At 43.9% G+C, this 15,779-nt stretch overlaps 1 protein-coding gene across 5 annotated transcripts in view; it reads right to left on the bottom strand.

The window, feature by feature from the left end:
• Positions 1-398: 398 nt before the first annotated feature.
• The window catches only part of cica (capicua transcriptional repressor a), a 51,645-nt gene continuing 36,264 nt past the window's right edge, over positions 399-15,779 (bottom strand). For 3 of the 5 annotated variants that reach the window (XM_014341050.2, XM_042213189.1, XM_042213188.1), the window contains exons 10-22: positions 14,543-14,675; positions 12,699-12,781; positions 11,565-12,396; positions 11,015-11,157; positions 9,821-9,981; positions 8,368-8,611; positions 6,887-7,175; positions 6,557-6,723; positions 5,639-5,784; positions 4,746-4,897; positions 4,462-4,596; positions 4,252-4,377; positions 399-3,587 (exon numbers count right to left, since the gene is read on the bottom strand). In XM_014341050.2, coding sequence (XP_014196536.1) covers positions 3,325-3,587; positions 4,252-4,377; positions 4,462-4,596; positions 4,746-4,897; positions 5,639-5,784; positions 6,557-6,723; positions 6,887-7,175; positions 8,368-8,611; positions 9,821-9,981; positions 11,015-11,157; positions 11,565-12,396; positions 12,699-12,781; positions 14,543-14,675 — 2,874 coding nt within the window. In that variant the 3' untranslated portion in view covers positions 399-3,324. The remainder of the gene's footprint in view (positions 3,588-4,251; positions 4,378-4,461; positions 4,597-4,745; positions 4,898-5,638; positions 5,785-6,556; positions 6,724-6,886; positions 7,176-8,367; positions 8,612-9,820; positions 9,982-11,014; positions 11,158-11,564; positions 12,397-12,698; positions 12,782-14,542; positions 14,676-15,779) is intronic. The other 2 variants (XM_014341053.2, XM_014341055.2) reach the window with 2 other exon arrangements.

The raw sequence follows: 15,779 nt of genomic DNA on the forward strand, positions 1-15,779 counted from the left end.
CTTGCTTGGGTAAACAAAAAAAAAGAACTAATGAAGGCCAATGGATTTATTTAGGGTTCAGAAGTGGGCAGCCAGGTGTTATCTCCAGCTTCCCACAGAGCATCTGTTTTACTGTACTGAAAGCTCTTTGACCAGGTCTCCTTAACTTAACCCAGCTTCTCGCCCAATATGACCTGAATCTCAAAGGCTGCTCTAATCCAATAAGCACTTTCAACACTGATATGCTCGATAAAGGCCAGCTGGAGAAGCACACACTGTATGTTCCAGGGATTTTGGGATTTTGCTGCCATTATGATTTTTGCAGAGATTCATCTCCCACCGACACAGATTCACAAATAAGACATACGACATTATAAAAGACTCAAGAAATGCAGGGACATGAAATAAATGCAAGCACATAAGAGGTTGTGTTAGAACTTTAATATTTTCAATATTTAGTCTTTTTTTGTTGTTTAGAAATATTGCACATGGTCAACATGCCTGCTTATGAGATAACACTCACATCGCTCATCCTAAAATTTCCTTCTCCAAAGTAAGGACAGTTTATTTTTAAGCACAATCATACAGTGTACACGCATACGTGTGTGTATGCACATATGTCTGTGTGGGTGTGTGCACGGGTGCATGTGATTGCACATGCATGCAGACAGACACTTTACAGCCCTAACCCCAAAGTAATGTGAATTGATAGTCTTCTTCTTACCTGTGTGTATTTATATATATAGATATATATAGATATATCTATATATCTATATATATAGATATATATATATATATTTCACATATATCCTGAATCAACTGGGTTTGATAACAGTCAAGATGGCAGACAAAATAGTCATGGTGACTATAAAAATACTGTCTCTAGAGTAGAATATAGAATGTAGATACAATGAAAAATATACTATTGATAATGTTGCTGTGTGGTGAAAGAACGAGAGGTTGGTCGTGATAACACGCTACCTGCATGTGCCAAAACATACACACAACACCCAAACACAGACCTAAATGCACATATATGGAAATACCGGTATATATATTTGTTTTTCACACATCCAACTGTATACAGAGAAATTATAGAGATACCCATAATAATAATAACTACCCCCACTCTTCACTCGAGAAGCAAAGAGCCAAAAAGTGCTATTTAAAAATTGTCTTTGACTTTTAGTAAGTTATACTTTCTATCGCTTCAACAAGAACAATAATTGCGTGATTCTTTTTTGTTTTCTTTTATACCATATTTATAGACAACAGCTCATCCCTCTCACTGTCTGACTGGGTTTAATATCTATGGCACAGAGCCTTGCCCCGAAAAAAAACAAAAACCCCACCCATTTAAAAAAAAAAAAGTCCTATTGCACCATTTGATGGGAAAGGATAAAGTGTCGAGAAGAGAGGGACAAGGGGAGGGCTCCGGAGACTGCCCTCCAGTGCTGGTCTAGGATCCGCTTTCCCTGAACTAACCCTAACCAGAACCATCCTGAGCTACATAGCGCTTGACCCGGGACCAGTGCTTAAGGGCACTTTCAGACAACACTTGAGGGTCGGAGGGAGGAGAGCAGTAAAGGGGGGAGAAGGAGAGAGAGAGGGCTGAGGAGGAAAGCAGGGAAGGAGGAAAAGGGTGATTGATAACATAAGGAACAAGTTATTATTTTTTAACTACTAAAACAATCTCTAAAAACAATACTTTCCTGATTTAACTTGTGGCGGCCCCCAGACGGAGAGGGCCGCACAAATTGTGCAAACACCTGATTTCAACGTTTTACAAAACGACAAACGCCCCTGCTCCCCCGCTTCTGTGTCTGGTGAGAAATCGTAGAGGGAGGGGAGGGAGGGGAGAGACGGGGCACACGCTGATTTTTGTCCCCTTATTTGTCCAGAGTTTTGTTGTTGTTGTTGTTATTATTTTTTTATGCTGGAGAAGAAACACAATAGAGCCACGAGAGAGAAAAACAGGCCACGGTAAAACTGGTTATTTCCACGATAATGAGAGAAAGCAACATCATATCCATGGGGGGAGGGAGGGGGGGGATTCAGAGAAGTTTGGTTCTCGTCATGTTGTCCGTATTCACCGCTATCACGTCTTCCCATCGTTGGAATATGAATCTTGCATCCAGTTTCTCCTTCTTCCGCCCTTTTTCTCCGTGCTCTGTTGGGAGCTGGTCGGTGTCGAGTTTAACGTTGATTCTTCAAAGCCTCACAACCTAAAAGTCTCTTTACATAATCTCTTTATGGTACCTGTTCGCACAGGTTTTGGGGGTCATGACCCCCGGCAGACATACAGACATATAGATCATCAGCTCCCGCCAGTAAGGACTCGAGTCTTTCATAATGGCAATAAACTGAAGGTGCAAAGATTGGTCACACTACATCACGACTCCTGCCTTCTTGTTTTTATTTGTTTGTTTTGTTTTTCTTTTCAGGAGCGAATAAAATGTCATGCTTTCAGTTTCTCTTCTCACTACAATCACTAAAAACTGTGCAGGCCGATGGCTTGGTCAGACCAAGGGGCGGGGTTGGTGGTGGTGTTTGACTGTGTTTGTGTACTCACGCTGTACGGACGCGTGTTCGTGTGTGTGTGTGTACTGTGTATGTGTGTGTGCTGTCTGTCTTGCAGCATCGAGGGGCTGTGGAATATCAGTGGAGGTCGTTGGGGTTGTGTTTTTATGTCCTGACCACTGTGCTGAGGAGTGGGAGGACGAGAAAGAGGTCAAGTCAATGGCATCTGAGGGCTGGCTGGCTGGCAACAGCAAACTGCATCTGCACAATAAGTGACAAAGTGCCTTTGTGTGTCGTGGTCCTTGGTAGCAACTCCTGGGGGCTGCCAACCAAGAGTAACAGTCTGATTGTTAAGCGTGTATGCGTGTTTCTGTGGGATCATGTGCATGCTGGAGATTACATATGCACCAGGGCTGGTGTGTGTGTCTGTATGCATGTGTGTGTTTGCCAGAGAGATAGAGTTTGTGTGTCAAACTACAAACTACTGTACAAATGTGCTGAGAGCAGACCCGGGCAAAAGGGTTAACTAAAGACATTCTGGATACTTGGAAAATAAACAGCGAAAACAATACAAGAAGCACTTGACTCATCGTGACTTGCATGTGATTTGACCATATTTGAGGCTTTTTGATTTTTTTTTTTAAAGGTCTGATTAGATGATCCAAGCGCGCCTTGAGTAGTTTGAATTATTTGTGACCACATTCCACATTTCTGCCCAGGTCTGATGGAGATTAGCGCCAGCAGATAGGACCTCACTGGTTAACGCACTCCTCTCTCTCCCTCTTTGTCTTTCCTCAATTCTTCTGCTCCGTCGCCCTCTCCAGCTTACGATCCTTCGCTTTTCGGCTCCTCGGGGCTCCGCCCTTTGTCTCCCTGCTGCTCCACCCCTGCATCCTCCCGGGTTGATTGATTAAAAGAGGAGCTGTGGGAAGAGGCGGGGCTGGCTTCGGCCAACGCTCCGGGCTCGAGGGCTCCTGGCGTGGCCGTCTGCATGATCTTTTGACGGACTTCGCGGATTTTCAGCTGCAGGCACACCTTGTTGGGAAACGTGTCTGAGTAGCGCGCCTGGAAGGCAGCTGTGGCCTGAGCTGGAGAGAGGAGAGTGAGAAAGAAATTATGTTTGTCATTTTTGCACTTTGAAAGCCCCTCGATTCTCTTCGTCACAGACTGCTGCTTTTCTCACTCATCATTGTATCTATTATAAAAAAGTGGGAAGGTCTACCTCCGCACCCTTGTTGTGACGTTTAAATAGCAAAGTCCATTCACAGGACATTTTAACATTAGCTAGACCTCTGATACACACATTAAAATGCTCTGCTGCCTGCGAATGGGACGAGCTAAGAAATAAGAAAATGTATGAAGCTACATTTTCTTATTTCATTACAGCGTTTTAAAGGATTATATTTATTTGGACTGTAATTTATCTGATTATTCTGAAGTCTGGTGTAATTCTTTGTATTAAGTGTCTGTACTGTGTTGTCTGTGTTTTTGTAAACATCTTTCTTGAAAAAATAGCGATGGAAACTCCCACTTAAATAAATAATTAAATAATAATTTGAAAAATGCAAATTCTTCTTTCCTTGCTTCAGTCTGACAGTGATTTTACTTTTTAAGTTGTTGGTGGAAGCACACAGCTGTGACATATTTTCATCATTACTGCTTTTGTTATTAACAGGTTTGCACTACATAATGATTCTAGCTTTAGTTTGTTGCTTCTCCTGTGACGTCATGTCTTATCTACTGTTAGCTTACCTGAGGGGAAGAAGCCATGGTCATGAAACAGCTGCATGACGAGGGCCCGACGCTGATCCAGTGTTCTGCGCAGAGACGAGTACGAAACCCTGTCCAATTCTCCCGGGGGAACCTCGCCTTCTGGACCTGGTTTCACAGAAAGGTCCATCAGACCAGCGTCAGGCCATCTCGGCATCTCTCGATAGGTTGTAGGTGCCGTACACGTCATACCTGCTCTGTCGAAGGTAAATATGTCTCCCTCACACTTGGCGGCGCTCTTGGGGGTGTTGGGCTCTGAGCTGCAGCTGGACAGGCGACGAGTCTTTCTCCTCGGGGAGCTCGGGTCTTCCCCAGTCAGCTCAAGGTCTGGAGGGAGACGGACGCGTGAGGAATAATGAAAGGCAAGCAAAGGAAAAGAGGAGGAACAGAGACTTTGAATGTGGGGATTTTGTTCCACAGGATATCAGTTGTTCAGATCTAAAGTTTGGAGTCATCTCTGAATTTCTGACTCGTACCCGTGGAGTTGCGTCTCTTCTTGCGGTAGCTGGTCAGGATTGCTCTCGGTGAGGTGGCCAGACTCTGCAGAGTGGGCGAGGGAAGGACCTCCTCTGGGTTAAACTCTGGCAGCTCAGCAAAGCGTTCCTCAAAGTACGTCTCCGAGAGGAGCCTGCACACACAAACACAGTCCAGTTGTGCGGTGGTTCAAGTATCAAGGGACGACTTCTGAATGTATTCGCATTCCTTAAGGCCGAGTTCTGCCGTGACTTTCTCGCCTCTGCGGCTTCCGTGCTACTTTCCTACCATCTAAATAAAGAACATCCAGAGTAAGCACTCTGCCCACTCACATTCAGTAAACAGAGTTTCCACCATAATCTTAGAAAGTTGGAGGTTTGGCCGTGCACTAAAAACAGACCTGGATGCCACTACGCTTTAAAACGAGTGCTCATTAATAAAGTCAACAAATGGAGTCCTGTCCAGGGTGCTGCTAGTTTCCCTTCAAGCTGCCAAAATTACATAAGATTCATTCCTGTTGTATGCGCTCTCTCAGCTTGAAAATATGTAAACTGTTAAAATGAAAGGAAGTCTTTTTATTTTTTTATTTTTACCAAGACCAGAAAGCCAGAAAGAGCTGGCAGACTTGGCTTATTTTTCTCTGATTTGGCAACGATTCCATGAAACTTCAGTCTGACCACGGCGAGAGCAGATCTGGACTTTAATAAAAGCTTTTCTTGCAGCCAAAGATGGAATCTGGCTTCATTATAATGCATACTTACCTGTTTCACATCAGTTTATACAGTCCGAATCTGAGGTTGCTTAAACCAACAAACCCACACAGTTGTAGAAAATATAAGAAGCAACGTTAGAATCTCAGGAGTCTTCTGACATAAAGGTTTATCAGCCCACTTACTTGTCATGAGAGTCAGGCGTCTTTTTGAGTGGCGGGGGCCGAAACTTGGTCTTCTTTGAGGAAGAGGGAGGATCTCTTTCTACAGGTGGAGGAGGAGGGGGGTCCAAACCTGAGGGTAGTGGTGGAGGTGGGGAACGAGGTCCAGCCTGGGAACACAGTGCGAGGTTTTCATCTGTTAAAGGTTGCACTGTTGGTGTGGTTGTTTCTGAGGACATGAGGAGCTTTTTAAACTCTCCTGTGAACGCAGAATGATTTTGGCCAAAAATTGTAATAACTTAAGGTTTAAAGTTCAAGGAACTCCACTGCAGGATGTCTGTGGTGGAGGACGGGGGGCAGGATGACAGAGGAGAGCTGCTGGAATTAGACTACATGACGGACATTTGATGCAATTCAGAGACAAAAGCAGCTGCAACAGTTTTGATTCTCTCTCAGGCTCAAATGTCGAAACATTTTACTTCCTCTAAGTGAATGACTTACAGACACTCCCAATGCACACTGAAGGGTGAGCCAAAATCTCAAGGCGCATCTGTCTATATGTTGTTTGAAATATCACCAGTCCTCCTTTTAATTTTATAGTGGTAGATGAAGGCAGCATCTGGAGCTGGCATGACCTTTTAGGACGGGAAACTCGGTTCATGGGAGAAAAGTGAAATGTAAAAAATGATCACTTTATCTCGACTACCATGATTTGATCTGTGGTTGTTCAAAAATCTCTTAATTGTATTTCAAAATTGTGATTTGTTGTGAAAACTTCCAAAATCACTTCACACAAGTTCTGAAAAAGAATCTGTATCGTTCACAGATATTTTTTGATTTGATTCTGATTCGCTCGGAGAAACATATGGTAAACAGATAAAAACTTCAGATATAAAAAGTATTATTATAGTATGAGTGAAGGCCCCACACGGCTTTGTTCACCTCTTTGCTGCTGTTGCCCGTGCTGAGCTCCTCTCTCTCCGTCTCTCTGCCTCGCTTCTTTTCACAGCTCTCTCGCTCGTCGTCCATCTCACTTTGTTTCTCTCTCTCATATCCATCCCTCAAATTTTCTTCTTTGATGCGCAAAGTGGTGTCCTCCTCTTTTTTCACTAAAACACAAAATAGATCATTTTTACCAAATTACTTATCCAGTTAAAAATCTTGCACATTGCTGTAATTTTCCTTTAGAAGTGGACGTCTGATGAAGCCCACATTACACTATAAGATAAGTACAAATAAATCCACCAGTGTTCTAAATCAGTGGACCGTTACCTGCGATGATGCTGCTTGTACAGGTGCCCATCGAGGAGCTGGTGACACAGCTCGACAACCCCTGAGCGTCACTCTGAGCATCCAGCTGGCTCTCGTGCTTCACCTCCACCTCTGTTCCCATGCCAGGGTGAGGGGTCGCCACCGCTGAACCCTGCAGCCCTACAGCGAGCGGAGAGGGAGGGTTCGCCACGTCCTGAGCTGGAGCCGCCCCTGCAGGCGGCACAGGCGTCACTGAGACCACGCCAGTGGGCAGAGCAACGGGTGGTGCAGGGTAGATGGCAGTTAGTACCTGAAGAAGGAAACAGGAAACCAGGCATGTCAGCGGGTGAAATAGACTGAAGTGAACAACAGCAGTGTTTGAAAAGACACTCCACCCGATGCTGCCAAAAACAGGTCTGACCCCTCCCTGCACCGGGTCCTTGCTGGCGTCCCGTGAACTCCTGGACAATGGCAACGATACTTTTGGGATCTGTATGTCCAGCTTGTTTTGATGCTTGATCGGGAAGATTTTGTGGACTGTGCCAGAACACGAGGTTTCCCAGCAGACCATCACATTGTAACCAGATGATCTAATTCACTTCACCTGTCAGTGGGCTTAGTGTTGAGGCTGATTACTGTGTGTTTGTTTTGTTTTGCGCTCGGGTGACGTTTAACTATTTCATATTCCACTGGCGAGTGAGGAAAACTAGTCTGTAGTGTGTGCTTTAAAAAGAAAAACCAAAACATAGCAGTGACTTTGACGGCAACACAAAGTGGTATAAGTAAGCTACAGCCTCGAGTTACAGAAGTACTTTTTTTTATTAGCATTTTAATAAAATAAATGAGTAATTACTTAAGTTGGGTTAATATAGTTATTTTTACTTTATTTCTGTGTTGCTTGACAGATGGCAGCAGGTTGGACAGTTTCTTTTTTTGGTTCGCTGATCCCAGTGATGTTGTGATGTTTTGGGTGGGTTTATTCATCCGCTGAGCCTTTTGATCTTTGGAAATCCACATCTCATACTGGTTTGTGATGTTTCCAGTTAGAATAAGGCCTCTCTTTCTCTAAAATTAACAGCCACGTCCAAATACGGGATTAATGATTGTGGTGACTTAGACTTTGCCGAGAGAGATGGTGGGAATTCATCCAAAACAGGGGCTACAAAGCCTACAGTGTGCATCTTGTTCTCTGTGCACCACACTGAGTAATTATTGATTTTCCTCTCTAATATGAATTCTAATTATTGCATTCAATGATGGCGACATGTTTGAGAATGCAGTCATGGATGTAGAGTACAAACAGGAGGGCGTTACCACCCTGAAGTCCTTCAGCAGGTGAGACAGTCACTTTGAACTGTCTGGGGTCTGTTTTAGAAGAAGTCTGGTACTTAAACATGTACATGAAGACTGATTTTGTAATTGTTTTCACATCTTTATCATTACTTTCTCTCTCACACCTCTAAACTGTAGTGATATTTGATACTGTGCAAATCTCTTTTTACCTGACGACCGGTGGTGCCCGCTGTCTGTCCCGGAGAGCTCTGTGATTGACAGCTTAGAGGCTGAGCTGGGGCGAGTAGCGGAGGCTGACCAACGACTGGCTGAACCAGGGTTTGTGGAGCTGGGGCGATGGCGGTGAAGCCCAGGGTTGCCAGAGAAGACTGGAGATATGCAGGACCAGGGGGTTGTGGACCCTGCTGGTGCGTTGCCGTGGTGACACCTGGACCTGACTGAACATACGTGATCCTGGACGAGAAAAAAGCCATATCAGTAGTGACCAGAAAAAATACATAAAATAATAATAAAATGATTAGCGTACGTAAAAGACGGTCGTAGCCACCGGCATCATGGTCCTAATTTGTCGGTTTTGTGTTTTCTAGTTCCTTCTGCGTTATCTGACTTTGACTTCATGTTTGCCAGTGAGTAATCGGCCTATTTTACTCTGAAAGTTAGGTTAGTCGTGTGTTTTAATGCAATCTAACTTCCTGCCTTTGTTACTTTTCCCTCCTTTCCTGATTGTCTGACTTGCCTTTCTTAACTGCTTTCACCTTTGCTTTGTTACCCAGTCAGCCCTCTGTGTATATTTAACCTGTCTGTTTTTTGTCAGACTGTGTTCATGCCCTCTTATCCTGCCTCTGCCATGCTGTTTTCTAGCCCTGTTATTGTTTTACAAGACAAGCGAGTGGAGAGCTAAGTAACTGAATAGACAGTTGCATCCATGAACTGTATGGTTGCAATGCACAGACACATATCTGCTAACAGACTAACAGCATACTAGAATTTAACTCACCAAAGCTAACTCACACAGTCTGTTAGTATAATTAATTGCACAGCAAACCATGTGATGTGTTGCATAAATGCATTAAAATTCTCCAGAAGGCTCTAAAATTGGATCAGTTAGCTGCTTGCTGTCTCATTAGTTGTATTGTTAGTTGTGTAGTTACATAACTTAAGACGCTAACAGTACTTAAAACGTAAGTCAAAATTCATCCCCTGTACAGTCTGTATGAAGAAAATATTAATTTGCAGCTGGATCAGATAAATATTGGGTTTGTTTTAATAAATATGGTTTAAATGTTGGGTGTAAATCTGTTTACTGTCTATAAAATACTCAGTCATGATTCCAGCTTTAAAGAAACTTTCAGAAACTTCTCCGTATGTAGCAGTTCTCTTTTGCAAAGTCTAAGGCTTTTTATAGTTGGTGTCATAGTTCACATGGCTGCAAGGGATAATGGAGGATTAAATCGTGCTCAAAGTGTTGACTTTCTTTATCTGCATTTGCAGCACATTAAACGATGGCATGACCCAGCTAAAATCAATATCTGACAGCATCTTTTAAAGTTGTTGAACTCCAGTGTCTCTGAGTCCTTTCTGACCAGCTCACTCATTAGTCCAGTAAAGTTTAGTCAGGGCACGTTTTGCTCGTCTTTCAGGTGTTAGGCCTGTGTTACTGACCTGGTGGGTGGAGAGGTCAGGAGAACGGTCTGTGGGGGCGCAGCACCGGGAGTCATCACCGTTGCCATGGAAACAGGATAGGGGCTCCCAGGATGTACTGTTGCTGCACCGCTAGGGTGGACGTTGGTCTGCACAACAGGCATGGAAGCGATCTGGATGATCTGGAGTGGGGGAATCAGAAAAACACCATTAATTCCTCACCAGGTTTCAGTTTTTTAGAGAACAGGTTTCATATTTTATCATCTCTCTGTCATGTATCCAGTATTTAAAAGCTATAAACATACAATGTATTTTTTGTGAGAAATCAAAAGAATTAAAGCCGGGTTTCTGAGCCTATAACAACATCTCAAGCAGACCTTTGAGCTCGAAAAACAAAGAAAGCAATGGCGTACATGTAATTCGCCCTCAGTTCAGGTCACGGTGTGAAAGCACAATTACTAAACTTTTCTGTTCTTGTGAGAAAGTTTAATTCCTTCCTAAGAATTAGAAACAAAGCCACAAATGTGACAGCCCCCTCACTAATGTTAACGACCATCATCTAATTAAAAAGCTTATAGAGATCTGTCAAAAGACTTGATATCTTTATATTGTCATCATAGAGATAAAATAGCTTCTTTCAGACGGTGCATGAACTGACTCAGTATAAGATAAGAGTTGTCTTGTAAATAAAGTCCAAGAAAGAAACATGGAGATGGAAATCAGCATAATAGGTCCCCTGATTAACGATACAAATCGGGTGTCCTTGAGCACTGAAAGAGATATTATAAAAAGGAGACATGGCATTCAAATTATTCTGATTTGAAAAATACCCTAAGTCTGCAACACAAAGAGGGCTGAAGTAAGAGGTAGAAGTTTCACTTTCAGAGGAAAGAAAGCTTTTTAAAACCTCATTCTGTAGCAAATTTAGCACTCTGACATCAGATTTGACTGATGATTCTACACATGGAGTTTTTATGATCTTTTAATTTAAATAACGCTCAACACAACTTCACAAATAGGAGTAAAAGGCTGCTTGTAATGTGTGAATCTAATTTTCTTACTAAGAAAGAAAATTTTGCTCCAAATCAGATGAGTAAAACACGCGTGGACGTCCTCGTGTCATCTGCTTTGTTGTCGCCTCACTCGGGTTTTAACGTCGCTGCTGCTCCGAGCCACCGGGCTGGCAGGTATTTATCTCTGACACCGTGTTCTTACCTTGTTTCCTGTCGCAGGGCCGTTCTGCACGGGAAGAGGCGGAGCCACCAGGGAAATGGAAGGATGAGGAGGAGTAGACCCGGTTCTCACTGTTGCCATGGGAACCAACATCTTGCTCTGCAAGACTGGCGACTGGGTTTGGACTGATTAGTGAGAAGCAGGGAGAGAGAGAGAGAGAATTAAATCACTCAGCGTGAGGAACAGATGAATCGAGTCAAAAGAGGGGAGGTGAAGACATCAGAGGAGCGGCGGTGGGTGGAGACACGCTGAGACGGAGGGAACATTTCAGCTACAGATGCTAGTGAAATTCCTTGCTGATAACAAGGTGGAATGACGTCCTGTTGCTTCTTATGAACAGAGAGTGATTAGGACGTGGGCGGGCGGCGGGCACTCATAACTCATGTCAATCATGTATCTCCCGTTTATGTAAGCCAATCAAATCTACTGTAGTGAAGGGAAGAGCAGCAGAAAGAAAAATCAAAGAAAGACATTTTTACTTTTTTTTGCCATTTTTTTTTCTCTCTCAGCCAATCGTTGCTCTCTGTCTCACCTCTAGTCCCGGGGCTGACTCTGATTCCCGCCCCCGAGTGCACGCCATTGGCCAGGGCGGCATTTGCGGGCAGGGAGAGGATTTGCTGGTGAGTGAGTTGAGGGGAGGAGGGGCTCTCGGTGGGCAGGATGTACTGCGCCTGTCCCGGGGTCGTGGGGCAGGCGGGAGGTGTGAGAGAAGAGGTGGTGGCAGCAGTGGGGTGGAGCTGGAGGACAGGTAGGGGGCTTTGGATGTGTAGGGAGAGGAGCTCCACTGCTTGAGCGGGTCCCAGACCTAGGCTAGTGATCAGGCTGCTGCCTCCTACAGGGGTTACACTGACTGGACCAGGGGAGGAGGACGACAGGTACCCACCCCCTGCTGTGATCGGCAGCTGCTGAGCACCTCCACCCCCAATCAGGAGAGTGGCCTTCTTGTCCTGTGGCAGGGTGCTGAGGGTGATGGCTCCTTCCACCGGCTTGCTGGCGATGGGGATGGGCGTGCTGGCGATGGGGCGCACAACGTTAGTCACCATCGTGGGGGCCATGCGGACGCCGACCGGGGTCAAACTCTGCTGGGCCAGCGGTGGAGGAGGCTGGGAGATGGAGAGAGAGGAGACATCCTGCCCACCTCCTCCATTTCCTTCTCCTCCACCCGCTGCCACTTGCTCTGTCTTTAGGGCTCCCTCGCTCTCATCCTCTCCTCCATCTGCGCCTCTCTTTCTCTTCTTCTCTGACCCGTCTTCAGGACCTCCTCCGTTACCGCCACCGTTCCCTTTAGCCGAGGAGGAGTCGGAGTGAATGATGGAGGGAGAGGAGGAGGGGAGAGAGGAGCGAGCCACAGGCTGGAAGCCATGCTGGAGGGAAGAGAGAAGCACAGAGATCAAAGGGGGAAAGTTAATATGTGAAGTTCTTCTCAACTTACAGTAACTTTGAAAAGTCTGTGGGTTTTTAATGCTCGATGGGAATAAAGAAATGCAGAAAAAGGCTTAAAACAAAGCACCAACAATATGATGCTAATTTAACGCTGATGACTCAGAATCACTTTCGATCAAACAGAAAGAGCTTTGTGCTAAATTTCAAACTTTACAGACTCCAAGAACAAGTCAAATAAGACAAACACATGTTGAATGAACATCTCTTTAAACCCTGCACGTACCTGTCCATCTGGTTCATCCTCATCGCTGTCTGTCACCCTCTCTTTACACTTGAGGTCGATGGAGCCTTCAGGACATGAATCTTCTGAGGGTGAAATATCACACAACCCCTTTTATTATTAGAATAATTATTCTTTATTCACCTACAAAACATTTTAGCCTTATCAATTTCATTGATCTCTTTCTTATTTACTCTCTTCAAAAAATATCGGCACAAGTGCACAAAACACACACAGCACACTTCAAACCTTTCGTGGGTTTAGATTTTGTTCGGATGTTTGCGAGTGGTGGACACATTGAGTCTCATGTGTGAGAGCATCCAGCGCTTTAAGGCTTTTTCATGAATTTTTGGCTGAAATGTCTTTATTACAGTTCATAACAGTTAAAAATAGAACAGAAGCTCTGAGGATTCCTGATTTCTTTATTCCTGTTTTATTTCACATACACCTGCTGAATCCACACACGCAGGCACGATTCACTACTCTGCCTTCTTTTGGGTCTTTTGTTAATTGTGCTTATGTCCCGTATTCGCCTCAGTGATGAATGAATTCTTTCTATTCTAAGTCAGGTCTTTTTTCCTTTTCCTTTCCTTTATGTTCCCTGTTTCGATTTAACTGATACTCTTTCTTCTATTTCAAAGTGTGTCATATTTCCTTGTCTTTGTCTCCTGTTTTGTCCATGTGTCAATCTCCTTCTTTCTTCTTATTTCCTGTTTTATTTTGGTGATGACGTTGTCTTTGCCTATTGTTCCTTTGTGATTGCTGCCCCGCCCTCATTAGTTTCATCTGTATTCAGTTGTGTCCACTCAGTCCTGTGTATATACCCACTGTATTCTTGTCTCTCCACTCTCAGCTTTCAGTTTTTCTCAGTATTATCCACACACTGTAAAAAAGATGGCGGTAACGTCACTTCAGAAGTGAAGCTTCAACCCTGCATTCTTTCTAATGACCAGCAGGGGGCGACGCCTCTGGTTCCAGTTATATAGACGTCCATGTGAAAACGGCCTTTGCTGTAAACACTTTCGCTCCCACACTCGTCACACCAAAACGGTGGGATTTCACCAACCAGTGGGTGACATCATGGTGGCTACATCCATTTTTTAATGCTATTTATGTTTTTTCCTTCTATGTGTCTGCTTTAGATTTCTGCTTTTATTGTGAAATACTGGACCTAACTGGACTCTTCTAAGTATTTATCAGCCATTTAAACCTTGCCTTTTGTTTATTAATCTTGCCTCAGTTTCCTGCATTGGCATGCTCTCTCCTGCAGATCCTTAATACCACGTGTTTGTGTGCGTGACAGGGATATTTACTTGTGTCACAAAAGATCTAGTAGCTGCGTGAGCTCACAGAGGAAGATTAATGACGAAGAAAGAGACCTGCCCTGTCAGAGGCATTGTTATACTTATGAGTCACGTCATTATTATTATTTTTTTAACAACAAAAGTCTTCAGCTTCCTACTGGGCGTAGTGAAACACACATGTTTATAATAGTGAAAAGGAAGTATCCTGTAGGTTGACTGGAAAATCTACACCTATGACTATGAATTGATTTCTTCTGTACAGCAAATGAGACAAAGGTTGTTAAGGCTGCCTGCAGACTTTCACAGCTACACTGGGAATTATGTGCTGTTGTGGTCGTGATATTTTAAGACTAGCAATTAGCAGCTGAAGTGTTAGGGCTGCATGACAGAGACACTTTTTTTTCAAGCATTAGGTATTTGCTGACAGAGTCACACTGAGTAAGAAAACAGAAGTTTACTGGCCATCATGGGAACTGAAACTATTACTCTCTGGTTATGAAACTGTAACCTCACTAAAATCACTCTGCAGATAATCTCACTCACCCATGACATCATCGTCTCCCTCTTCCTCACAGATGACCATGCGTTCCTCATCGCTAGTCACGTCCTCGCTGGCCCCACCCTGGTACAGCGACTGAGGCGGTGGACGGCCGCGAAACAAACCTGTGCCGTCCTCCTGAAAGTGGAGAAAGAAAGACGGCACATGAAGTGATTTCTCTAAAATATATCACCGACACTGAATGACACCAGCCAACATTTATGTCCAAAATATGGGAGATTTATTTTTTTTAGGAAAACAAAAGTATTTTATAGTGATTGTGACACAGAGTGCCACTAAAGTTACTGAATGTTTAAATAAAGTTTGCCCTGAAAAATGTAAAATAAATCATTTTTAAGCTACGTCCTGCAGTATAACCAGTGATCTGGAACTACTCTGTGTTTTTGGTCCCTGCACATTCTTCTCACGGCACAGAGATATCACTATTTGTCCTAATTTGGTTGCAACTAGTTGTGTAATTTAATATGAGTGGGGAGGGGTATCTTTGGTGGTTTTACAATATTTCATGTATGAGTAATTGATTTGTAAACCTCAAGTTGTGGCTGTTCAATTCAGTTTTATTTCTATAGCGTTAATTCACAACAGCTGCCTTAAGGTGCTTTATACTGTAAGATAAATAAGCGGCACTCGATGACAGTAGGATGGAAGAAGTCCCTTCTGACAGGAAGAGACCTGCAACATAATCAGGGTCAGGGAAGGGCAGCCATCTCCTGGGATGGTCGGGGGAGAGAAAAGTAAAAAAGGGAAAGCATAGAAGACAAATAAATACCACAGACTATGGGAGAGAGAAGACAAACATTACTGAGATGCAGTGAAAAGTGTGTAAAAAGGTCAGGGGGGAACAAAATGCTCAGTGCATCACGGGAAGTCCCCCAGCAGCTTGAGGCTATAGCAGCGTACCTAAGGGATGGTTCAGGAATGTGTGATCCAGCCCTAACTATATGCTCTATCAAAAAGGAAAGTTTGAAGCTGAATCTTAAAAGTAGAGCCGGTGTCTCTCTCCTGAATCCAAACTGCGAGCTGAGAGGCCTGATAGCTGAAGGCTCTGCCTCCCATTCTACTTTTAGAAACTCGAGGAACCGCAATTAAGCCAGCAGTCTGAGAACAAAGTGCTCGGTTGGGATAATATCATACTATGAGGCTTCTCAATCTACAGCAAGACCTGATCATTTAGGACTTTGTATGTGAGAAAAAGGATTTTAAGTCAGTTCTGGATTCAAA

Source organism: Haplochromis burtoni, unplaced genomic scaffold (assembly GCF_018398535.1).
Source record: "Haplochromis burtoni strain Fernald_Lab_line unplaced genomic scaffold, NCSU_Asbu1 Contig_425, whole genome shotgun sequence".
In the NCBI taxonomy this organism is placed as follows: Eukaryota; Metazoa; Chordata; class Actinopteri; order Cichliformes; family Cichlidae; genus Haplochromis; species Haplochromis burtoni.